Source organism: Lethenteron reissneri, chromosome 33, assembly GCF_015708825.2.
Source record: "Lethenteron reissneri isolate LAM-NWPU_2019-01 chromosome 33, ASM1570882v1, whole genome shotgun sequence".
In the NCBI taxonomy this organism is placed as follows: domain Eukaryota; kingdom Metazoa; phylum Chordata; class Hyperoartia; order Petromyzontiformes; family Petromyzontidae; genus Lethenteron; species Lethenteron reissneri.
The window spans coordinates 3,520,807-3,547,613 of record NC_083811.1 but is presented as its reverse complement, the minus strand read 5'-3'; the positions used below and the strand labels follow the sequence as shown (position 1 = coordinate 3,547,613).

The following is a 26,807-nucleotide window of genomic DNA, read 5'->3' as shown; positions in this document are numbered from 1 at the left end:
GCATTGCTCACTGTACCCGATAGGAATTTGTTTGTGTGTGTGCCTGTGCAACAATGCTTCACGACACGATTAATAGGCCTTCACCTTCCCGGCCGGACCTTGCTATAGAAGCTATTAGGACGCATTCTGCAAATGTGGGTTTCTTTTTAAGTCTATTAATTCTGCCGATATCATTTAAGTTATTGATTTTTTTTCCCGACTGCCAATTTAGCCAGCGCTTGCCCATTAGGTTTCCTCAAAGGCTCTCTCCCAATTCCCTGTACGGCTACCACGGGGGTCACTACCGCGACCAACGGTGCAGCCCTGCAATTTGCTTGCTCACGCCACGACTGGCGGATGGGCCTCCGCTAGAGCGAGCTCTGCAGAGCCCCCCTCTACCGAGGGGGTGCTGTAGTGGCGAGATGTTAACTACCTCACCTGGTATACAGGAGGTCGTGGGTTCAATCCCGACCCTGACGATGCCTGTATATTTGGAGCTTGCATGTTCTCAAACGTGGTCACGTGGATTTTTCTTCGGGGTCCTCTGTGTTTTCCCCTCCACATTTAGAATGAGAATATGATTTTGGTTGCTATAAATTTCCACGTGATGAGCCACTTCGTTGAGCTATAATTTGTGGCCAGGTCACTCTGGTAGATAGAGCTCAGTGGGTCTTACCTGCTAAAATAAAAATAATTACGGCAAATTTTGGGCCTACTCTGTCGTACTGGCCAAACATCTTGAACGTGGTGGGAATACTTCACCTTACCACAAGCACCACGGGCGATGGACAAAGACCGTCATTCAAGTGGAAATCTTGGAATCACACTGAGAGTTCGAAAGAGGGACACAGAGATTAGAGAACACACGCACAAGTTGTCCTTCTCCCCGCACCTCCGATTCGTGCGGTTGGCTACATACGGTGGGAAAGAAGTTCGACATAGATGCGTACAACACGTCGCTGGAGAGAATGATGGCTGGCGGTCGAGAACAGTGATGGAATGGCAGTCCGAGAGAACATCGACCGTGGAGGTGGCGCGGTTGAGATCCGCTTTGTGTGCAAGGTGCCGGGCGGGTGGATTGTTTTAGCGCACGATCGTGAGAGATGACAACTAAATTTTCGATTTAAAGCTTTCGTGACTGCAGGGATTCATCGTCTTGGTTCTTTCGGTAAAGTCACGTAGAATGAAAATAATAAAATAATAAAAATAAAACATAATAAAATAATTCTCACGACGTTTCGGCCACAACGCAAGCAGCCGAACGGTCGACAGACCTGTTCTCCACCTGAGGACGGCTGCTTGCGTTGTGGCCGAAACGTCGTGAGAATTATTTTATTATGTTTTATTTTTATTATTTTATTATTTTCATTCTACGTGGCTTTACCGAAAGAACCAAGAAGAAGATGACAACTGCTTGCAGTGGATTGAGGATGACGATGATGAAAATTGCCAAACACATTCACAAAATCGCATGTGCTCATACATAAACCACTCGGACTAATATGCTAAAATTAATATTGTAATATTTATTAAATGGACTTGCATAGCAAGCCTCAATACCCAATAGAAAAACATACGCTAAAAATACTTATATATAGTAAATGTAAATTTACTAAAAGATTATCTGCCATTCAGTCTTAGCATTTATTGCATCCTAAAGATGTAATATTAAGTAAAGATGTAAAGCTTAACATTGCAGTTTACCGTCTCCTACATAAAACAAAAAAAACATCATTTTATACGATCTAATTGGCTATTAAAATCAGGGCTGCTAATCTTGGGAGTCGTATGGCACACACACGCAGATTCACGGGGAGTAGATTTGCTGCCTGGGCTGCACATTTGCAACAAAAAGAAAATGCATTTGGTGGCATATTGGTTTGTAAAATTTTTATTCACAAAAGCGCGAATCTCATAATTACCATCTGTGCACCAGAACACAACATCTATTGCGAGCTTGCGTGCATCAGCAATTATGCATGCGGACCGCAAAAAAGGCAATAAAATATACATAAAAATGATGGCTTTTCAGCGAGTGACCAAGTTACAGGCTGTACTTTAACAGTGGGAGAGGAGGTGCGGGGAGGTGTTGACAGCCTCCAGGCAACGGCAGAATGCTCCTTTAGAACATGTGTGCACACATCACAGAGACAAAGATCCCCCGTATACCCTTTCATAGGCTGTTGAGGCAAGTGCTTTTCGCGAGCACACACCAATGACGTCCAACAGGGCCCACGATGGGGGTGGGTGGCCAGCACCACGTCCGGCCGCCTTTGTCTTTTCAGCGCTGATGTTACACACCGCAAACAGGTACTCATTTTTAAGGCCGAGTTGACCTAAGGGAGGCCCTGAACCGGTTCAATATATTCACCAATGTTGTTGCTCATGAGTTGAATTTAAACTCGGGTCACCGGGTTCGAAGCGCAGTACGCTAAAAAACTGCGCCAAAACTCCGCACGTACACGCACACACATCTGCACGCGCACGCACGCACACGCGAGGTCTGTTTTTTGATAATGTGAAAGTTTTTTGTTTAGTTATATTGATGAAAAATTCCAAACCTCTTGATCATTTTGTCCATTCATCGAGAAAGCTTTCATTCACAGTGTGTGGGAACGTGCGGTGATTAGCGCGTGACAAAGGAACCCGGCATGTGGATTGTGTTTTTATCCGCAGTGCCAGCGTTGACAACAGCAGCATTAACAAGAAATTTCGTTTCATGATGGAGCGCCCTTTCCACCGGGGGGAGTTTGAGAGCGTTTTAAACGCGGTAAGAGACTTGCCGCACACCTCGGCACATTTGAAAGGGCACCCTCAGTGTCAACTGCCCCGGTGAGCATCAGGCGACTGAGGACTCGGCCTGCTCTGCCAATAGGGACGCGATGGTTGCTATGTGCAATCCCAATCGAGTACATTTCGGGTAAATTATTTTTGGGGGTCGGAATTCTGAAAAGTTGGTAGCATGACGCCCTCCGCATTTAGAATCAATGTGCATTTGTAGCATTTGGCTGCTTTATACATTTCCGCACGATAAGCCACTTTGTTGAGCTATCATTTGTGGCCAGGTCGCTTCTCAAAAACGGATGTATAGCTCAGTTGGTGCCTTACCTGGCAAAATAAAAAAAAATACTTTAGTTTAGTTTCGAACAACGTCACGGGATATTTAATGTCCACTGTGAAGCAGACAGCTGGTGTTTTTCGTTTGATGTGCACGAGCGCTATTAACCAGGGCGGTCGCTGGGCTCAAACTGATGGAGTATTTAAACCGCTGTGACAATTGAGCTTCTTTTACTAAATAGATGTGGGGGGAGAGGTGGCGCTGCACTGTGAAAAGGGTGACAAGTTCGATTCCCGGCTAACATCGGTGTGGATTAATATCTCTACCGCTCCTAGACTACTTTGTATGTATGTTGTATATATGTTGTATGTATGTTGTATGTATGTTGTATGTTTGTTGCATGTATGTTGTATGTATGTTGTATGTATGTTGTATGTATGTTGCATGTATGTTGCATGTATGTTGTATGTATGTTGCATGTATGTTGTATGTATGTTGTATGTATGTTGCATGTATGTTGTATGTATGTTGTATGTATGTTGACCTTAATTTTGCACCATACGTAGCCAACCATGATAAATCGGAGGCAGGGGTGCTAATTGGAGGTGTGAGAAATCAGAGGTGCTTTAACCAACCACCGCTTACAGAGTGTGGTGTGGTATGGTCAAACAACTCCCCATTGATTGATAAGGTGGAGGGGAGGCCTTACTTTAAACAGTGGATTAACACAGGGCTCAAAATTATGCAGTAACACCGGACTAGAAATGGACCCAGATGCCACCTCCGATTAGCACGGTTGGCTATGTACTGTGCAAAAGAAGGTCAACACAGATGCATACATACAGACGAGATTCCAATGGGGCGCAAAAACTCCGTTGCAATGGTGGCAAATGACGCAGAAAAAAATCATAACTGCTTTGTGTGTTAAACGTGTACCGCCACAGCACGCAGGACAACCAAAATATTACAAAAAAACTAAAACTAATAGGGTAGTAAAAAAAAAACCCCGTGACAACTACAAAAATGGAACACACGTTTGTCAGATCACAAAGTTGGACCCAACAAACCTCACGGATGTGGCACAACATAAGTCTTCTGCCACTGGTAAACAAAGAAAATAAGGTGACCGCCTTTCTTCCCGAAACCGCATTGCATCACCGCTTGAAAGAACGTAACCTTTTTTTGAAAGTCTAAATCTATATTTTTAAAAGCACCGCAATTACAGAGCGTATTCATTTGCAAGGGCACGTACATACAATGATCAAAGATCCCCCATATAGCCTTAACAGACTGTAGGGGCAAGTGCTGTTAGCGAGCACCTATGAAGGCCGGAACGGTACACGAGGGGGTGGGTGGCCAGCACCACGCCCAACCGCCTTTGTCTCCCCAGTGGCGATGTTTACACACCACACCAGGTACTCATTTCAGGCTGAGTCGACATAGGGGAGGCCCAGGACCGGTTCAGATGATCGTCACTGGTGTTGGCCGTGAGCGAGAATCGAACCCGGGTCGCCAGGTTCGTAGCGCAGCGCGCTAACCGCTACACTACCGCACGTACGCACAGACACACGCGCACACACGCGCCAGGCAGAACGAGGGCACAGGCACAGCAAACGCATTGTGTTCCATCCACCACCTTTGTTGGAGAGGACACATTAATTACAATCAAAGCCGTTTGTGTACAACCGCACGCCCGCGCCATGAATAAAACGGGAGGGCGATTTTATTTTAGTTTTTTTTGCCGACACCGCGCCGCCGCTCCTCGCCAGAGAGCCATTGCCCACAGTGGCTTTGACCTCAATCGCTCGGACCGGAGGTCAAGTAAAAACACATGAACCCGAGCACACGCGTCTCTATTCACAGCGACAAGATCGTCGTCGGCTTTGACCCCTGATGAATGAACTCATTAAATAACGCGCACGGATAGATGTACCGCCACGAAGGCCCCCCCACCACCACCACCACTCAATTTAGACTTATGGATTGTGGGGGCAAGTGCTGTTAGTGACAAGATCAACCCCCGCCCCCAACCCTCTCCAACCCAACCCCCATAGCTGTACGGTACAGGCTGTTGGGAGAAAAAGTGCTGTTAGCGAGCACCTATTAAGGCCCGGCACGGAGCACGGTGAGAGTTTGCTCGTCGTTAGTAAGCGTCTATTCAATTAGGAAAGGCACAACAAACGGAGCGGTGGAGTTACCTACCATCCACTCCCAGCCACCTTTGTCTCACCCATTTCTGACGCTGCTCATCATACCGCGCTAGCTACTCAATTGAGCTTGAAGTGGACACGCGGACTAGAAAACGCGTGTACAGTGTCAAATAAAATCGAACTGGAGGTGACAAAAGTCCGCTAAGAAGCACGGACCAGGTGCACGAAGCTAGGAAGAAGAACGCGTGGCTTTGGGAACGGTCCCGATCGAAAGAGATCAATTTGACTGTTAGGGAAAAGTAAAACTAAACCATTTTAAAGCTAAACTAATTTTTTATTTTACCAGGTAAGACCCACTGAGCGATAGAGCTCTTTTTCCGAAGCGACCTGGCCACAAATGATAGCTCAACGAAGTGGCTTATCACGTGGAAATTCAAAGACGCCAAATACTCGAAAGGCATTTTTCTAAATGTGGAGGGAAAACCGGAGGGTCTGGAGAAAAATCGACGTGGCCACGAGGTGACAGAGAAACCCAGACTCCAAATATACAAGTATCGTCATGGTCGGGATCGAATCCACGACCTCCTGCATACCAGGCGAGGTAGTTAGCATCTATCCACCGCGGCACCGCGTCATCCTCCTCCTGCCCCCCACTCACCCTCCTTCCCTCCCACGTTTGTTTAGAGCGTAGGAGTTTGCTGTGGTGTAGCCACATTGGGGATGGCGTTGAGACGGGCGAGTGAGCGCCCGCCCGCGCGAGCACGCACGACACAGCGGCGAGCCGTGCAGACAACGGAGAAATCGAGGGGACGCCCATTCTCCGCTGGGTGGCACCCAGGTGGTCGCCATCGCCCTCTTACGATTATTATTCAGCTGCCGTGGTTTCCAATTTAAAATTTTGTACCGGTGAGAAATGAAATCCGAGCCATTGTTGCGCAAATGAAATGCCATTCACATGTCAGAGAACAACAAAAAAATTTTTCGCCTGTTCAGCCTTATGGGCTCTCTGCTGCCAGCGAACACCTTTTAAGCGAAGTGGTGCATGATGGGATGGTATGTCCAGCACCACACCCAGCCAGCCGCCTTTGTCTCCACAGTGGCGATGTTTTCACATCGCATTAGTTACTCATTTGAGGCGGACTCAACCTAGATGATAATCGTCGCCGGTGTTCGCTGTGAGCGGGAATCGAACTCGGGTCACCGGGTTCGTAGGTCAGTACGCTAACCATTGCACTACCGCTCCCCACGCAGATGCGCACACACACACAGCCATTTGAACCTTTGGAAATAGTATAATTCTGTCGGCCTAATTCAGAAAAAAGCCACAGGCCCAATGTTATGCTCATTTCACAAGCCCCTTTATAAGACTTTTATAGAATATGTATATTGTGTGTAAAATTACTAACACCGTTGAAAAAATATTGAAAAGTGATTGCTTGCCATATTATTCTTTTATTTATAACGGATTCTCCAACTTTTGTATAATGGTCCAGGAGACATTCGTACAATTTCAAAAACACTTTTTGGTCTTATACTCGTAAAAGGTTACTGTTCAATTTCAAGGCGCAAAAACAATCTCAAATTCTTTTGAAACTTAAACAAATATATAGGAATAGGGCAAGTGATACATTTATATGTGTACTTTAATAAAAATACTGATATTTTGAGCCATTTGTCAATCCAACGTTGGATTAAGGGCCCCTCAAGACGGTGTCGATCGTGGGGATTGTTTGACCGTACTTCACCACGGCGGTCATCATGAGCAGACGTGTTTCGAGCCTGGAATTGAACGGGGAAGGGGTGTTGGTCTCTCAGCAGTATGGGGACGAGCAGAGGAAATTCCGGACAATTCCAAACAACCGCCGTGTCGGCCATGGGCGTTGTTTTTTTCACGGCCTAGCGAAGCAGATGGCCCAGGATTGGGTTCGGATATCACTCGCCACCAACGTGAGCCATGATTAAGAATCGAACTCGGGGTGTCGGGTTCATAGCGGAGCACTCCGAGCAACGAACCTCCGCTCCATCCATCATTTAATAATTGACAACAACAACAACAACAAAAACTTACGCTCGTGAACAACGCTGCCTCAAAATGCAAAAATAAATACACATTGCAAAGCAACATAAAATTGATGACTTTTCAGGAAATTGACTTTTTTGTTGTTAATTGTGCTCGTGTACCATTGCCAACGCATCAGCAGCAGCATCGCCAAACAAAGTCGTCGAATAATTTACAACACCATGATTGAAAAGTGCTTTCGAACTGAAGTTCCCCCCCCCCCCCCCCCCACTTTTGCACATCAATACACGTACAACAAAGACAAAGATCCCCCGTATAGTCTATAACAGACTGTCGGGGCAAGTGCCGTTAACGAGCTCCTATGAAGGCCGTAAGGGCACATGAGGGGGTGGGTGGCCAGCACCACGCCCAGCCGCCTTTGTCTCCCCAGTGGCGATGTTTACTACACACCGCACCAGGTACTCGTTTGCGACTGAGTCCATCTCAGGGAGGCCCAGGACCAGTTCAGGTGTTGGCCGTGAGCGGGAATCGAACTCGGGTCGCTGGGTTCGTAGCAGAGCGTGCTCACCGCGACACTACCGCACCCACAACAACACACCAACACACGCACGCACAGGTGACACAACACAACCCGCGCGCAACGATGGCGGCGACAACGCAGGTGTTTAACCGGGTCCCTTCTCACTTAATTGCACCTACAGACGCGGCAGACACGCTATAAATAATGAACGAGAAACAGCGCGCGGTAATGATTCATACGCCGCCCGAAGGCAACGGGGCTTTATCGTTAGGTTGCAGCTTCAGTCTCTTTGAAAGAAAAAAAAAACCCAATCCCCCAACACGCTCCCGTGTATACGGTGTCGTGTACTGCGGGGCATCTGCCGTTAACCCCTTCATAGCGCGTGTCGGCGCGTTCCGGGCGGCGTTTTCCCCACATCGGCGCGCGTTTGAAATCAGGGGGACCGTTGCCCACGTTCGTCGTCGTCTTATTTTTTATTTTGGGGGAGTTTTTTTTCCTGTAATTATATTCGTGCACGGCGTTTGAAAAAAATGTTACACTCGCAGCTGGCGCCACGGTACTTTGCTCGAAACGCATTAATCCGATCATGCATTTGATGTTTTGGAAAGAACACAAACCTGATCGCTCAGGGAACACGATGTGTGCGTTTCGATAACTTGCGATTTATTTTTAAAGTGCGCGCGAGCTTAAATTGTAATTGCCATTGTAAAAGCAGGGCTGTGCAGGTTGGCAGACGGTCAAAGCCAAGGGCCAGGAAGAATTGTGTTGAAATGTTATAGAGCGCGAGTAAAGCCGGGGTTAGCCGCTAACCATTGGCGTAGCTATCGAGTATGCAGGCGGTGTAACTGCACCAGGGTCAGTGGGGCTAGGAGGGCCCCAAGCATCGGGCTGCAAAGACAAGGGAAACAGAACAGGAGACTCCCCTCCCCCCATATCATTCTGTACACGAGGCCCCATGCTAACCATCCTCCTCCGCCACCTTTAAACTGTCATCATGAGGCCATCGGAGCAATAAGCAGTTGCGCTTCCAGAATCACGAAAGGAAGTTGAAGCGAAATAAATATTCGGGTTGTACCTCGCGCGCACACGCGGCAGTAGCAATGGCACTCGGCGCAACCTGCTGCACAAACCCAGCAGCACAAACCCAGCAGCACAAACCCTGCAGCACAAACCCTGCAGCACAAACCCTGCAGCACAAACCCTGCAGCACAAACCCAGCAGCACAAACCCAGCAGCACAAACCCAGCAGTACAAACCCTGCAGCACAAACCCAGCAGCACAAACCCAGCAGCACAAACCCAGCAGCACAAACCCAGCAGCACAAACCCAACAGGACAAACCCAGCAGTACAAACCCAGCAGTACAAACCCAGCAGGACAAACCCAGCAGGACAAACCCGGCAGGACAAACCCAGCAGGACAAACCCAGCAGGACAAACCCAGCAGGACAAACCCAACAGCACAAACCCAGCAGCACAAACCCAGCAGCACAAACCCAGCAGCACAAACCCAGCAGCACAAACCCAGCAGCACCAACCCAGCAGCACAAACCCAGCAGCACAAACCCAGCAGCACAAACCCAGCAGCACAAACCCAGCAGCACAAACCCAGCAGGACAAACCCAGCAGCACAAACCCAACAGCACAAACCCAACAGCACAAACCCAGCAGCACAAAGCCAGCAGCACAAACCCAGCAACACAAACCCAGCAGCACAAACCCAGCAGCACAAACCCAGCAGCACAAACCCAGCAGCACAAACCCAGCAGCACAAACCCAGCAGCACAAAGCCAGCAGCACAAACCCAGCAGCACAAACCCAGCAGCACAAACCCAACAGCACAAACCCAACAGCACAAACCCAGCAGCACAAACCCAGCAGCATAGATTTTTTAAAATATCTTGGCACATGTTCAATCTGATCCGAAATTCGTTTTCGTTTGACTAAAACGTAGCGACGTCCCCATCACCAACAATGAAACGAAGATTGCCAACATTTGTTTTCATGGATTTTTGAAATTTGGCCAAGACTAGAATCTAGGCCAAAATGTTCAAAAGTATTGCATTGGTCAGAGTGCACGTAAACATCCTTCGCCTTGTTGTTGTTGTCTTACCTGAGACGTGTATACAAGTTTGTAAAAAGGCGGAGTGCATAGCAGGCTCTGGATACATTTAAGTGAAGATAGTTGAATGGTTTTATGACCAGATAATGTGGATAGCTTTTAGGAGACAGCAGAGGCCAGCGGAGTCATCAAAGGTTTTTTTTTATGGGATGGTGTGCTTGAATGTATTTACGGCCGGATAATCTCAGTGGCTGCTCATAGAGGATATAGTCTTGGGACTCTTTATGATATGGTTTGTCTTAGGGTAGAGTCCTCTGGATGCTGATAGGGGGGAAGGCCACTTTTGAAAGTCTTCATGTCAGGTGCAATCCGACACGTCTACAACAGACAGAGGCCTCCTTCGACATATTGAGGGGTGGGCACTGTGCAGTGTGTGGTGCACGATGGGTGTTGCAGGCAAGACAGCAGCATCTCACGCATAGACATCTTCAAAATTTAACATGTTGACTCTACAGTGACTCTATGGACGATAGGGAGGGGGGGACGCCATGTGGAGGAGCTGTAGCCAACGGTCAAATCTGCAAATCCGTCGGTCAGTCGGTCACTCCGTCATATTTGCTCAAATTTATATTGATGGTGACCCAATACAACAGCATCACAATGCAGTTCTTTGGGAAATGCTGTATATTTTTTTTTTACACATGCACTGAAACGCCGTGTGCTTTTTTTTACACCATTTTCTGCGCGCCGTTTGAAATTTTTCGCCGTGGGGTGGACGCACGAGGTGGATTAGTTTCACACATGAAGGACGTGGGTACGTATCCCCTCGCGTCAGATTACACAGTAAGTCCCCCCCCCCCTCGCCCTTCGGCTGTTGTGTCTCTCCACCGAGTGACCCTTTTAATCCACCCACAAGTTTCATTCTAACGGTAAAAAGCGTCCATTGCAATCTTCCATCTCCATGGCCACAGGCAATATTTCGCGGAGGACTAAAAGATCTCTCTTCTGCCTCCAAATCCACCAAATTGTGGAGGGAGCAGTGATGTGGCCCATTACCTCCCCCTCCCCGTTGTAGTGCTGCATGTGGCCGTGTGGTCACAGGGGGGTTACTTTGACCTCCTGACCCTCGCCCTGACCCACGACGCACACAGCCTCATCCCAGTGGCGTCGCGTGGTTGGCATGGCCGTGGTGCAAGAAAGCAAAATTAGAGCCCCCCCCCCCCTCTTTTAACCTCCTCCCCCCCCACCCTCGACTTCCCTCCCTCCCTCTTCGTAACTCCGGTGGCCGTGCATGTCCGACCCCGTGCACCACGGAGCAGTTGCACCACCTGCACACTCGATAGCGAGCTCGCCGTCTCATCCTCACCGCCCGCACGTGCGCGCGCGCGTGCGAGCGTGGATGTATGCACATCCGTGCATGGATGCGTGTACATACGTGCGTGCGTGGATGCGTGCACATCCATGCGCCCGTGTGTGAGTGCGTGCGTGCGTGGATGCATGCACATCCATGCGCCCGTGTGTGAGTGTGTGCGTGCGTGTGTGGATGCGTGCACATCCATGCGCCCGTGTGTGTGTGCGTGCGTGGATGCATGCACATCCATGCGCACGTGTGTGAGTGCGTGTGTGCGTGCGTGCAAACTCACGGAGCGAGTGCCACTCGTCCTGGCGGATGGCGCGCGTCACGTTGTAAGGCAGGTTTTTTGGCAGCGATGTGGACGAGTAGTGATACTTTATCGGGAAGCAGCGCTGGATGATGCCTGCAGGTCCGACATAAACGGCCGTGAGTTCGCGCCCTCGACAGAGCCAGCAACATCAGCAGCACATCGGCGGCAGTCGACGCAGACGGTGCAACGCGCGCGTGTACGTTTGTTTACACAACACTCGTTTGCGTAGCGTCGAAGTGTAAAATGTGCGTAGGTGTGTGGCAAGGTCACGTGCGTACACACACAACCACTCACGTGCGATGTACACAAATACAACAAGTTGGCACCAGTGGGAATAAAGCTTTCCCTGTTTAACGTGCAAGTGAAACGGGTCGTTAGTTTTTTTTTAATAATACATAGCAGCATTGTAGAATAAGATGTGACCAGGTGATGGCATGAGAGCAATGGTTCGTGAAGCTATCCGAGCGTAACTTTGCGTGTTATCTCTACGTACGTGTGGTGGGTTTTATCTGGGTACTCCGGTTTCCGCCACGTGCAAAGCACTCAACGCGATGTGGGGAAACACTCCAATGCAGGAACCCTCCTGGAAATCCGCCTCGAGACTTGGCGAGTATCGAGACTCAGCTGGGTGACTGTGGCGCAAGTGGCTACACGGGACCATAGTTTGCATAGCAAGTAAAATCAATATAAGAATAAATAGTACTCTTTGGGTCTTTCGGTAAAGTCACGTAGATAGAAAAAAAAGGAAAAAATCACGACGTTTCGATCGCAACACAAGCAATCGTCTTCAGGTGAAAAAATACAGCAGGCGGACTGCTGAGGCAGGAAGAAATATCTATGTGACTTTACCGAAATACCCAAAGAGTATGAATTCCTGCAGTCACGAAAGCTTTGAGTCAATATAAGAATAGGATGTACCCTTTCTGGCAATAAAATAGATGTGAGAAGATGTTAAAACACCAAACTGAAACCTTTTGCAAGGAATCATGTCTGCATTAACCACGGACACGTGTGGTGAACATGCAAACAAAAAAACACGCTCTGAATCTGATTGGTCCACACCAGAGACAGCTTTCTTGAGAGGCTAGTCTCAAACGGCGTTAGACCAGAGGATGCCAAAAGGCGAACAGCATAAAGATAATGTCACTATCAGGACATTGAGAGCTCGGGGTGAGCAGCTACATCATGGGACCTCCCTTGCCAGTATATCAAAATATAATAATAGGTTTTACCCTTTCTGGCAATAAAACAGTTGTGTTAAGATGTTAAAACACCATAAGATGTTCAAACACAATGCATGTTCACCACAAGTATATGTGGTTAATTCAGAAATGATTCCTTGCAAAAGGTTTCGTGTTTAAACATTTTCCAAAAATTGTAAAACCTATTATTATATTTTGATACTCCCAAGGGAGGTTCCATGATGAAGTTCAAATAAACTCAAACTCATTGAATAAAGGGTCATTATTTTAGAAAAACGAAAACCCAATGTGGACCGTACGAGCAGCGCAAGAGAAAAAGCACCCTCCCACCGCTTGATACACGTATTGATTGAGAATGGCTTTGTTTGATGTGTGTGTCAGAAAATAAAAATAAATCCCATTTATGTTTCTCGCCGAGAAGCAAGAGAAGTTTTGAGCACCTGGTCTTCTTCAGAAATTGTTTATTTTTACGAAAAGGCATCCCGTGAAACAAAACGCCTCCTATTCTTTTTTTACTCCCACTTGACCCGTGTACAGCTGCCGAGATGGCAACAATTCACAGGACCAGATACACGAAGCATGTTTATGTTTTATGTGTTTTTTTTTACTCTTTCAGGAAAAATACAACACCATTGTGCATCAAACAACACAAGCCTCGCAGCTTTAATGACAGACAAGTTCACGCGGGAAAGGCCGTGCGTGCGTGTACGCTGTGGGGAGCGGTCGTGTTGTGGTTAACGCAAACGCAAGACGCGAACCCGCCCTCCCGAGTTCGATTCCCTCTCGTGGCCAACATCACCGGTCAATATCGAGCCCAGTGCTGGACCTGCCCCTAGCTCGACTTGTGGTGCTGCACCCAGGCTTGGATCGTGTATAGATGGGGGCGTAGGTGAGAGGGCGAGCCCTTTGCCAACGAGACTTTAAACTGTGTTGACGCGGCTTTAAATGCCGCGCGATGATAGACGGGGACAAAGGCGATTGTTGCGCGAATGTTGAAGATGAAAGCCAACGGACACAATAAGGTGCAGGCCCCACGCAGGTGCGATGGTGCACGAGGTGACCGGGTGACTCAGAGGTCAAAGGTCAGAGCACTGAGCTGGCACCGCTGAGAGCCTGGGTTTGAATCCAGGCAGCCGGTTTAAATCGGGTTCTCAAGGGCAGTGACGAGACGATGCCCTCTGCTCAGACACTAGTGATGGCACAGAAACACCTTCTCTCCCCCAACGCATTAAATTTAGTTCTGTACTTAATTTGGCTCAATTCTCGCTTCGAGAATAAAAAAATATCAGTTTTTAACTGTCACGCTTCCGCAGGCGGTTCTCTACCAGGAAGGTTTGCGCTGCTCTGCGAGAGATGCGAGCGGACACTTCACCAATTGCAATTTTGGGTTAAAAATAAGGAAGCAATCCATCAAAAAAATGATGCGGTGCTGCATCTCCGTGACACAGCAGTTTAGAGGCAACGGTTAGTGGGTCACCGAGATTTGTGAAACTCCCAAACCCAGCAAATGGGTTCACGAACTCATCCATAGAGTGGGCCTTGGGAGTGCCGTCCCTGGTACAGTATTCGGGGGTTTTCTCCAGGCACTCCGGTTTTCCTCCTTCAAGCAAAAACGCTAATGAAAATTGAATTGGACAGATATGCCATTGCAGCAACCTCCTGCCAAAATTGTCTCGAGACTTAGCGAGGCTTGTTATGATGGATAGATAGACAAATGACTATTTACACAGGGGTCTACGAGCAGGGCACAGCAAAGGCCAATGCTCATTATGTTGCATTGATGAACCTTAACAGCAGCTAAGCAGTGCACAGTTGGGTCATGACCCCAGCTGTTCAAAAAAAAGCCATATGACCACGTGACCTCCGATTAGCAAGGTGGGCTACGTACAATGTGAAAGAAATTTAGCATGCACACAAAGACAAATATTCCCCCGTGAAGCCTTAACAGACTGTTGGGGCAAGCGCTGTTAACAAAGTAGCACCTATGAAGGTCGAAACGGCACACGAGGGGGTGGGTGGCCAGCACCATGCCCGGCCGCCTTTGTCTCCCTAGTGGCAATGTTTTTTTTACACATCGCACCAGGCACTCATTTGAGGCCGAGTCAGGCCTAGGGGAGGCCCACGTCACCAGTGTTTGCCACGAGCGGGAAATCGAACCCGGGTCGCCGGATTCGTGGCGTGGCGCGGTAACCGTTACGCTACCGCTCCCCACACACACACCAGCCCTCTCTCACTCTGCTCCCAGACCTGGGCCCTGCAAATCTCACCCACAACTACTAGGATGCCCTTGCTCCCCTCTTTTGAATTTAGTGCCTAAACCCACCCCCAACGCGCCCCCTCACAGGTGAATCCCAAACGTGGCACCTGCGCCACCAAGTGTCCGTTTGGAACTCAAGAGAGCAGTGCACCACCACGTGCTGGAGAACGGCCCGCGGAGGTTAATATGTCCGAGCTACGCCTTGAGATTGCCTTCAAGTTGGCGTCCTCGTTCAATCCAAGGCCTAGGAGGGAGCACATTTTCTCACACTTCCCGACTCCATGTGGCAGTCGGAGACATTTTTCTTTGTTTTAAATCTCGGGGGTAAGTTGGGAGTTAGGGGCCATCCATAAATGACGTCACGCACCTAGGGGGGGGGGGGGGGGTTAGACATTTGTGACGATGTGTGACGAGGGGGGGGGGGTTGAGAAATGTGACGTCACATCAAAATTCGTAACTTTAAATAAATATAGACAACACGTTCTACATAATTAAATAGACTTTTTAATAAATGCATGTTTTCTCCTACAACATCAGAGTGCAGCGCCACATTAAATACGCACTACAATGACAATAGTTTCAAGCGATTTGAAGCATGTTTTATTTTTGGGGGGGGCAGAGCTTTGTGACGTCATATTTGCGGGGGGGGGGGGTCTGACTTTTTCTGACGTCGTGTGACGAAGGGGAGGGGGGGACGGCCCCTTAGCCGAATTAAGTGAAACATCCAATTTAATCTGTTTTCATTTAGAACTCATCGATGACCATTGTTGTTGTCCTCATCATCGTTGTTGGCTTTATCATTGTTGTTGTCTTTGTCATTGTTGTTGTCTTTGTCATCGTTGTTGTCCTCATCATTGTTGTTGTCTTTTTCATTGTTGTTGTCCTCATCATCGTTGTTGTCCTCATCATTGTTGTTGTCTTTGTCATCGTTGTTGTCTTTGTCATTGTTGTTGTCCTCATCGTCATCGTTGTTGTTGTCCTCATCGTCATCGTTGTTGTCTTTGCCATTGTTGTTGTCCTCATCGTCATCGTTGTTGTCTTTGTCATTGTTGTTGTCCTCATCGTCATCGTTGTTGTCTTTGCCATTGTTGTTGTCCTCATCGTCATCGTTGTTGTCTTTGTCATTGTTGTTGTCCTCATCGTCATCGTTGTTGTCTTTGTCATTGTTGTTGTCCTTATCATCGTTGTTGTCTTTGTCATTGTTGTTGTCCTTATCATCGTTGTTGTCTTTGTCATTGTTGTTGTCCTCATCGTCATCGTTGTTGTCTTTATCATTGTTGTTGTCCTCATCATCGTTGTTGTCTTTGTCATCGTTGTTGTCCTCATCATCGTTGTTGTCTTTGTCATCGTTGTTGTCCTCATCGTCATCGTTGTTGTCATCATCGTTGTTGTCTTTGTCATTGTTGTTGTCCTCATCATCGTTGTTGTCTTTGTCATCGTTGTTGTCCTCATCGTCATCGTTGTTGTCCTCATCATCGTTGTTGTCTTTGTCATTGTTGTTGTCCTCAACGTCGTCGTTGTTGTCTTTATCATTGTTGTTGTCCTCATCGTTGTCGCGTGCGTTTTGTCGGCTCTCTCTCCCCCCTCCCGCCCGCCGCCCCAACAGAGCCGGCAATCCGGTGGCACCCCGTAGCTGTGTGCGGCTTTCAGCCCCAGACGGAGGAACACACGGGCCCCCTCTCCGCGCCCGATACCAAACCGCACGATGCCATCACACCCCTACCGAGAATTAGGGATTTTCTCCACGTAAGCCGCCTTAATACGCTGCCGTAAACAGTTTTCTTTTTTTTATATCTCTCTCTCTCCCTCTGTAATGTTGACGTCGGGACTCCTTTTTTATTTTTTTATTTTCATCCGATAAATTATTTACAAGCAAGGTGCATTATTCACGCAGCGTCACGTTACCACACACACACACACGGGTGGTGCCAGGCCTGGTGTTTGCCCACGGGGAGTCATGGTTGCATCGGGCCAGGCGGGCAACGAGTGGCATTTAGGCATCGGCAGAGAACTAGCAAAGGCTCAGGGACCCGTGTAGCTTAAGGGCCCCCCCACCCCCTAAATTATAAAATACAAGGTGCTTCAAAAAAATGTTAATAATTACATGGGACTATCGTTTTTCATGGAAAAAGAATGGTTAAAGCGCTGTAACAGGGTAACAAATGTATGTTAATAGCTTCAAAATTCTAAATTTGAAGCTTTCGTGACTGCAAGGATTCATACTCTTAGGTTTTTTTTGGTAAAGTCACGTAGGTAAAAAATTTTAATTAAAAATTATTAAAGGTAATAATAGAAATAAAATAAAATAATGAATCACTATTATTACTTTTCGTAATTTTGTATTTTATTTTTTTACCTACGTGACTTTACCGAAAAAACCCAAGAGTATAGCTTCAAAATGTCAAAGAGTCTCCACTTATTCGCCATCATTGTCAACACGTGCCTGGAATCTTCTCCAGGTGGTCTCCAGAGCCCGGAGGCACAGTTCTTGTGGTGTTGTTACAAATTCTCAGAAGTATTAAAAATATATATTTGAAGTACTCTGTATATGGGTTTCATGAAATATCCGCTCAACTTCAAATCTTCAAAACGTAACGAGCGCATTATAATTCAAAAGCCATTTTTTCTTTAAATCTCTTGTCATTCCTACGGTGTCGCTGCATCTTTCTTCTCTCATCCCCACCACATCTCTATACGTTTGTTTGCATTTCTCTTATATCGCAATATCTCTATCTCTTCTGTCAGCTCGCTTGGGAGCATATAAATTGAAAAGGGAGGGGGCCCTCATTACACAGCACTATCTTTGGGCTAGCACACCGCCAATAACACAAAAAACCTCTACTATGGTTACATTTGGTCGCGAAAGTCTACTACGTTTTGAACAGATTTCAGATTGTTATTTTACATTTTGTAAACGCGCCAGCAGCTGATCATACATTCACACTTGACCGGCGACCTGAGTTCGACTACGACCTACGGATAATATCGGAATCAAGCCTGCGGCACCCCTGCTTTCACTGCCCCCTCCCCCCACTCTCCCACTGACCAGCTTGGTGAAGTATAGTCAACCACTCCCCCTCCCCCCCAGCATTCGTGATATGGTGTCGGGGGTCCTCCAATCAGCAGTGGGTTGACAAGTAAGAATAACTCTAGATTTGAAGCTTTCGTGACTGCAAGGATTCATACTCTTAGGTTTTTTCGGTAAATTCACGTAGGTAAAAATAAAATTAATAAAAGTATAAAATTATTATATTATTTTATTATTTTATTTTATTTCTATTATTACTTTTATTAATTTTAATTTTACCGACGTGACTTTACCGAAAAAACCTAAGAGTAAGAATAACTCATCATCGTCATCATTAATATTATTCGATTCCAGATATATGCAACCGCTGCAGGTTCTAAGAAAATTTATTGGCGTGGCTTGTAAGAGATGAGATGCTCGCCGATTAACGTTTCGATATGACGCAAAGGTCCGTTAGCAGTGGAGTCCAAACGGAGGCTTCCAATTCGCCACTCTACCACCGTCGTCCACGATACGTTGCAGCGTTACACGTGCTGCTCACCCACACGACAACAGTCGTGAAGGATGGCAACCCCCATCGCGGCTGATTGGCCCCCCGACTTAATTGCCCGTTGAAGCGGTGGCGCAGTGATCATGTCACCACGCCACGACTCCGGCGGACACTCTTAGATTACTGGCCACGGCTAACGTCAGTGGCGAGTTGTATGTGAACTGGTCCTGGACCCCAATTCGCCCCCCCCACCGCCCCGTCACTAACCCACAATGACCAGGGCGGCGAAGTATGGTCAAACGACACCCATGATCGATACGGTGTAGATCGGCCTCCGCACCGCAGTAGATTGACAAATGTGGCAAAACATTAAATCATTATGACTAGATGGATATATATGGATATATACATTTGGCCTATGTGTGGTGCATACATTGGACATTACTCTAGCATGGAACTGTGGGCGATAGCATCGCCACAACTATGTACATGAAGCAATGTGCTTATGAGCTGACAGAAGTGGTGAAGCTGAGCAGAAGTCAATTGAGATGCACAACCCTCCCCGCTCTCCAACGCGTGTTCTAATATCTGCATGTCTCGGGTCTCTGTACCTTAACCCGAACAAGCACGTAGCAATTCATCATCATCAGCCGTGAGCTATCCAGGACTGGACGAAGGCCGCCCCCCCCCCCCCCCCCCAATATTATTGGAGGGAACAGCTGATAGTACGACACCACGCCGGTCAGTACGAGTTGGTGAAGATATACTAAATGAATGTCAGTTATGAATGATAACAACGCAATAATACCAATAATAACGATTTGCTTACCCCATGAAAGGCGCACTGAGTCTCAAGGCTCTATCGGAGGAGGGTCCTGCATTGAGATGTTTGGCCAATTCCATGCACGAGTGCTTGGGCATGTACGTACTGTATGTATGGTGAACTTATTTACGTAGCCAACCGTGCGAATCGGAGGTGCGGGGGAAGGCATGTGGCAGTACCCGGCGAAAACCCACCAAAAAACACGTGGCGGGGGGGGGACAGCACTCAAAGCTCAACGCAAGATAAACAAAAACATTTCATCACCGTGCTGACATCACATGGCCATCACCGCAGCCCACGCCTACACAACACCTCGGGTGTTCCCAGGCGGTCTCTCATCCAAACACGAGCCAGCCTCAACGCGGACTCAGCTTCTAAGATGCGATGAGGTTCGCGAGAGATGGGGGGGGGGGGAGATTGAGAGAGCGATGGGGTGGATGGCTCGACTCGAACTAACCCGATCGAAACCACGAACCCACGACCCCATTCCTCTCTCGTTGCACGGTGGGCGTTAAAGACCGCTGGCTTCATCTTTTTTTTTACGTATGTATCGTGGAACTTTTTTCACACCGTACGTAGCCAACCGTGTTAATCGGAGGTGCGGAGGAAAGGACAACAAATTGGGCTTCGAGCTGGCGGTACAGCGAGTGGGTCTGGGCAACCATATGCCTGCTCACTCCTTTTTGTTGTACTCATTGACATGTAAATTTTGTCTCTAACCCCTCCCTCTCGCTGCCTCCGTCCCCCTCTGTCTATTTAAGGCCACCGCACAGAGACGATCACCCCTCTCTGTACCTGTGTTGCCCGCTGTGTGTATCTTGGTGATATCTGTCTGCTTATATGTCTGTCTATAATTTTTTCTGGTTAGATTTTATGTCGCTATTTCATTATACCTGATGATGATTGCTTGTGTTGCAATCGAAACGTCGTATGTTATTATTTAATTTATTATTTTTTCTTTATACGTGACTTTACCGAAAGAACCAAAGAATAATTCCTGCAGTCACGAAAGCTCCAAAGCTCCAAAGTTAACATCTGTGTGGACCTTCGGGCGTGACCCCACCCTCTCTATCCCACGAAGAACTGCACCTCGCCGTGGCGTCGCACAACATCGACGCCGCCCGTCTCTAAATTACGATCGCCCATTGCGTGCCCTTGCAAAATAACGAATCTCGCTGGGATGACACGTGGCCTGCATAAGGCGCACCAACAAATCCATCACGCAGAGTCCCTACAGTATGCACGTGCATATTTCTCACAGGTAAAAAAGAATAATTGGAAATGCATCGTTAGCAGTGAATGTTCAGATGAAATACGTAGGAACCCAGCATGATAATCACCCATATCAATCCACTGCTGGAAAAAGGCCTCCCAAAAACGATGGCGATGCTAAAATAATCGAGAGGGCATCACGGGCGATGCCATCGAAGTTATCACACTTCACCATCACCTCTTTCCTTCTGCTAGATCCTGCAGTTGTTGCAAAGCCAATTCTACCGTAAGGTATACTCCTATAGTGTATGATAGTTCTTGATTGTGGAGGACTCAATTAGTCTCGAGCCTCTTTCAACGTACCTCCTTCTAGGCATCTTGGGTCGCTGGCGCGCGCCTGTGACCCAGTGCTTTCGGAGGCGAGGGGTGATGGATTACACCGAGATTTGTAATTAACGCCCAACACTTATAGCTGGAAATGGCAGTACAGCAAGTGGGTGTATGTATCCATCTGTGTGGACCTTTGAGCGTTACCCCCCCTCCTCCTCCCCCCATTCCACGAAGGAAAACGCCTCATTTATAAACACACACACGTGCATCAGCCAAACATCCCCAATGTCGCAGCACCCTTCTCAAGCACAGCCTTGAGGTTCGGCGATTTTTTTACATTGCAGATAATTAGCACATTCGATGAGCACGGTGGGCTACGTGCGGTGCGAAAGAAGGTCAACATGCACGCAACAAAGACAAAGATCCCCCGTATAGCCTTAACAGACTGTTGGGGCAAGTGCTGTTAGCGAGCACCTATGAAGGCCGGTACGGCACACGAGGGGGTGGGTGGCCATCAACCACGCCCGGCCGCCTTTGTCTCCCTAGTGGCGATGTTTGCGCAGCGCACCAGGTACTCATTTGAGGCTGAGTCAACCTAGGGAGGGGAGCTGGACCGGTTCAGATAATCGTCACTGGTGTTGGCCATGAGCGGGAATCGAACTCGGGGCGCCGGGTTCGTAGTGCAGCGCGCTAACCGCTACACTACCGCTCCCCACACACACACACACGTGCTCACACACACACACCTACATAAACAGCCGTGCCTCCGGACGTTTCTACCAATTCGCTCTGACCGAGAGCGCGCGCGGCACCTCCGTGGCGCCCCCCCCCACCCCCCCGCGTGATCTGCGCGACACGAACCCGAACCTCGCCCCCCTCCACCCACCCACCTTTGGCGATGAGATCCTCGATCTCGTCGTCGAAGCCGTCTCGGTAGCACTTGCTCCACAGCCCCATCTCCGTGGAGTTGGCCTGGCGCACGCAGTCCGGGTCCGGGACTCCTCCCGGCCCGAACACCTGGCGCCTCCTGCGCGCGCTCGACGCCTGCACGCGCGGACCCCCGCGGGCAGCCGCGCCGACCCCCAACGCCGCCGACGGCGATGCTGATAATGACGATGACGATTGCGGTGGATGATGACTGTGGCTGCTGCTGCTGCTGCGGCGGCGGCGGTGGCGTCTTCTCAACGAACACTGGCGGCGGAGGAACATCGCCGGTTTCCCGTCTACGACTGTGAGTCGAATCATCCCGGACGAGCCAGCAGCAGCAGCGGCACCACCGGCACCGCCACTGTCTCGACGGATCGCGGCGCGTCTCGCCCGGAGCGGAGCCGGCTGCTGCTGCTGCCTCGAGTCGCGGGGCCTCTCGACTCCCGCCTCTGCGTCGCTCATCTCGGCGGTAGCCGTTGCGCGCGGCGCTCGCTCGCTCGGGCGAGTTTGGCCTGCGGCGCACCACCTGCACGAAGGGGCTCTGGCGGAGGGGCAGGTTGTTGTTGGACGTGTAGATGTAGCCCGGGTCGCGACGCTTCGTGCCGTAGCTGCGGCAACGCTCGCGGTGGCGGCGCGCGTCCGTCTCGTACCAGTGGTCGGTGCAGAGCGCGGCCGCCAGGAGCCCCAGGGCGCACAGAGCGAGCGCCAAGCCCGCGTACAGCAGCAGCCTCACCGCAGCCATGGTCGCCGAGTGTCGAGAGGCATTCGGGCTGGCTCGCCCCGAGCTAGCAATCGTTGGAATGATGATTATTATTTGCTAGACCCCCCCAACACCCCCCAACGATAACGACGAAAGGCGACGACGATGATGACGACGACGAGAAGGAGGAGCGTTTTGCTGCAGGAGCAGCCGCCGCGTTCGGATGGAGCGTCGCTTGCGGGGGAGCCACGAATTGCGCGCTCCTCCTCCCTCTCCCTAACGCTCCCGTCGTGCCGAGAGCTCCTCGCCCTGACGATGCTGTGAGCGCGCTTGACCTCTGCAGCAGCAGCAGCCGCAGCAGCAGCAGCTTTCACCGTCCGATCGCATCGGGAGTCGGGATGAGTCGCGGCTACGGCGCGGAGAGACGCTGTTCTGATGCTCCGAGTCGATGCAGCGTCCATGTTTCGCGCACCATCATCATCGTAATTGCCACCATCATCATCATTATCCGTAGAGACAGAGAGAAACGAGGAGGGGGGGGGGAGATAGGGATCGAGCAAACGAGAGATGGAGCCGTCTGCTTTCAACCTGCGTGGGAGCGCCGCTATGCGCGCGCGCCACCACCACCACCGAGTGGGGAGGGATACGAGGAGGAGGGAGGGAGAGGAGGGAGGGGAGGGAGGGAGCGAACTGCGTGGGGTTGGGGGATGGATGGAGCAGTGATGTCATCCCTCCTCCTCGAAGAAGATCGATACGTGGTCATGCAGCCTCGGCTCCCTTGGACGCTCACCAACCATCTTCCCCCCCACCCACTCACTCACCTACTCACCCAAATACTCAGCCATTCACCCACCAACTCACTCACCTACTCACCCAATCACTCAGCCACTCACCCACCAAGTCACTCACCTACTCACCCACCCACTCACTCACTCACCCACTCACTCACCCACTCACTCACCCACTCACTCACTCACCCACTCACTCACCCACCAACCCACTCACCCACTAACTCATTCACCTACTCACTCACTCACTCACCCGCAATAATAAAGGAAACGCCAGGTATCATATTCTGGCGCGCGAATAATCTGCGAAACCGATCATTTATTTTTTGACCCCGGTCTGTCTCATCCAGCAGTGGATTGATCACATGGCTGGACGTGTATATGAAGGGCTTCATTTCTCCTGGAATATTTTGGAGGGCCCCCAAGGGAGAATTGGGGGGAGGGGGCATAGACCGGGGGTGAGGGGGGGGTAATATTTCTTGTGCTCAGCCGCGGACAGCTCCGGCTGAAAGGAATTTAGTCTCTCTCGTTCTACGGACATAGTTTGCTGTGAGCCCGCCTGCGTCCCTTTAGAGGCCAAATTAACATTCTGCACGAAAGCAACGTGGAATCGCCGCTTTAAATTACGCGAATTAAAAATGCGGGCAGCCTTGCGGTGTCCACGGTTCCACGGCAGCACGTGCGAATGGCAACAAAATGCAATTTCACGTACCGCTTTTACATTAGCAGGTGCAGCATCCGGGGTCTTAATTGGTGATTAGTTACACATTAATTAGGGGCAAGAGCACCTTAAAGGCAGAGCGCCGAATCAGCTGGAATGCGGTCGATCTCCATATTGTCGCGTGCGATTAAAAAAAGAAACATGTATTTAAAAATGTTTTTTGTATCTATAGTCTTGTTGATTCTCCTAAAATCGATGTTAACCGTGGTATTTGTTTAAACAAGCAAACCGAATTGGCTGAGAACTTCTGGCTTTCATCAGCATCGTCGGGCCTGCTCAAATAAAGTGGTTTAAGGGACGTATATCGATAAGAGTTTCGTGTTGAGCGGTTTTCTTTTACTGGTAGGAACCTCCTGGTTCCACCAGCCCACAGGGGATTATTGTGTCCGTCCGTTCGTCGTGCGGGGAGGGGCTGGGTGGGGAGGGTGGGGCTGGGTGGGGAGGGGACGGTGGGGAGGGGCTGGGTGGGGAGGTTGGGAAGGGGCTGGGTGGCGTTGGGTGGGAGGGGTGGGGTTGGGTGGGGAGGGGCTGGTCACCCCGTGGTGCCCTTATAAAACTCAACGTTTAACCTACTCACGCCGGCTTGTGCCCGCCCTCACAGTCGGGCATACATTTGCGGAATACACCACTCCGCCGTTGACCCTGGCCATTGACCTAGCAACCCAACGTTCCTACCAGCTCCCTCCGCAGGAATGTGATTTTTTTTGTTACGCAGCGAAGAGAGAGAGACCGCGAGGGACCGCCCGCCACGGAGGCCGGGCGATGTTGATCAGCTGACGGTGCAGGATTGGCGTGTTGCCGGTCGCCCTTCGTCCAGCAGTGGATCGACCGTGCCTGCTGACGGCGATTGCCCATCGGAAATTGAGGTTCGCTTTTGTTCTTTTCCCCGTGTGCGGTGCGTTAGGGAAGTGCGTTTGTTAATTGCGGTGCTGGTGAAGTGTTATCATTTTCAGCCCGCAGTCAAAATTAATTGTGCGAGTTGCAAGCCCTGTGGTCTAATTGATGGTGCTACTCAGAATTACCATTTCTGCACATCACGGGGCAAGCTGCTTCTTCTGTTGGCTGTGTTTACTGGCGGCACGCGAACACGCGTGAGCCTACACACACCCGAACACTGCTTCCAGTGATCACTCTATCTCCACGTAAATATGAACAAAATATGGTTCAATCGTAAAATGTTTTTTTTTACAAGTATATATATTTTAAAGTAATTATTCACGCGTTGTCAATCCACTGCTGGATGAAGGCCTCTCTTATGCCGTGTCGATCACGGGGGTTGTTTCACCATACTTCACCACGTTGCTCACAAGCAGCGGGGAAGAGGAAAAGTCTTGGAGCGTGGAATTGCTGACCGGCCCATACTGGACGTCTGTGAAAAAGAGCTTCATAGCTCATCGGATTCCTCCCTCCAGTCTAAATCAAGATTCTGATTCCGAACAGCGGAAAGGGTTCTCAGCAGTCGTGCGAACGGCCAAAAGGAAATTCCAGACAGTGTCCCGGAAGGCAGCAGCAGAGAAGGAGCGACCTCCCACCGAGCACAAATATCCATTCGCGTCGTTGTGGAGAATATAACAAAATACTCGAGCAGACAAAGTCTCCTTCATATACCCGTTTCTCCACGTAATATTAAAACATATCTTGCACAACGCACTGCCCCGCCGCACGGCCTTCATGGAGCGCATACATTCATCAGCAGTCGATTAAAAATAAAATCTGGACCGGTTTTGACATGCAGTGTCTCATCAGCGGTCAGACTTGCTCGAACCAAAGCTGGTGGGTGAACTGCCAGATCTTGACGGCGTAGGTCCCGTAGTTCGACGCACAATTACTCCTACAACATAAAATAGTCGTGAGCGTCATTGTGTTGGAATGTAAATAACACAATAAATACGCTGAGTACGACGTCTCTGTCCTTCATACATCCGTCTCTGCACATAAAAAGCGGTGTATTTATTAGACGCGCTGAGCAAAGGTTGACCGGAAGGATTTTCGTCAGAATGCTGCCGTTGCCTAGGAGAGCCAAACGGACGTGAATGGGCCCCACGCTCTCGCAGAGGACATCGGTACGAACGCCGTCGAAGATTTTAAGAGACACTTCCCTGCTGATCTATAAATGTATTTCTAAATGACACCTCGGCCTGGCACCGTACAAATGCCCCAAGTCATCACTCGCGAATTCTGCACAAAAGGGTCTGTGCGGTGCATGCGATAAACTTCATTAAATAGACGGAGGAGGGCACAGCTCCGCATACAAAGCAGGTGAGCTGCAATGCCACTTTCCCTGTCGCGCGTCTACGCACGCGACAGGGAGGCTAAATACATTCATCTTCATTCACCGCCGCCGCCATCAGCAGTAGCAGCAGAAGACATGGTCTATCCACCGCTGGACGAATTCTTCCCCCAAGAGCCAGTCGGCCACCTCTCGCACAGTCGTCCCGCGATTGCGATAAATCCGTCCAGATCCATCGCGCGCCACGCACGTGGTGATGATCGTTTTCTCGCTTTCCATCTCCGCAAGCAGTCGTCGTTTACTCGTTTCACACGTCGTCTTATTCTTCTTCCACGCGTCTAGTCCCACTCACGGTGGAGGTGTTCCGCTGCCCTTGCCAACCTTCTCCACGCTGACGAGGCCTGCGCCAACTCTCGTTCCGCACCTCGAGCCACCGCGTCCGATCGCACCGCATCTCCCCCACCCCCCACCTCTCCTTCTGCTTATTATTCATTTCTTTCCTTCCACTTGCATCACTTGCCACCTTCTGACCCACATCGTTTCCCTGTCGCCTTTTCTCTCTCTCGTCTTCTCTGTGATTCTACCACCTTGAGTCTTCCTCTCGCTTCTTCATCTCGCTTCTTCATTTCTCACCCCCCGTGTCCTTCC

The 26,807-nt window shown here is 49.6% G+C and overlaps 1 protein-coding gene across 1 annotated transcript in view; it reads right to left on the bottom strand.

Moving 5' to 3' along the window:
- LOC133350211 (transmembrane protein 178B-like) overlaps window positions 1-23,041 on the bottom strand; it is a 145,248-nt gene extending 122,207 nt beyond the window's left edge. Inside the window, 3 exon segments of the mRNA XM_061564316.1 lie at window positions 11,431-11,544; window positions 21,684-22,191; window positions 22,193-23,041. Of these exon segments, the coding sequence (XP_061420300.1) occupies window positions 11,431-11,544; window positions 21,684-22,191; window positions 22,193-22,462 (892 nt within the window). The 5' untranslated portion in view covers window positions 22,463-23,041.
- Window positions 23,042-26,807: the final 3,766 nt, after the last annotated feature.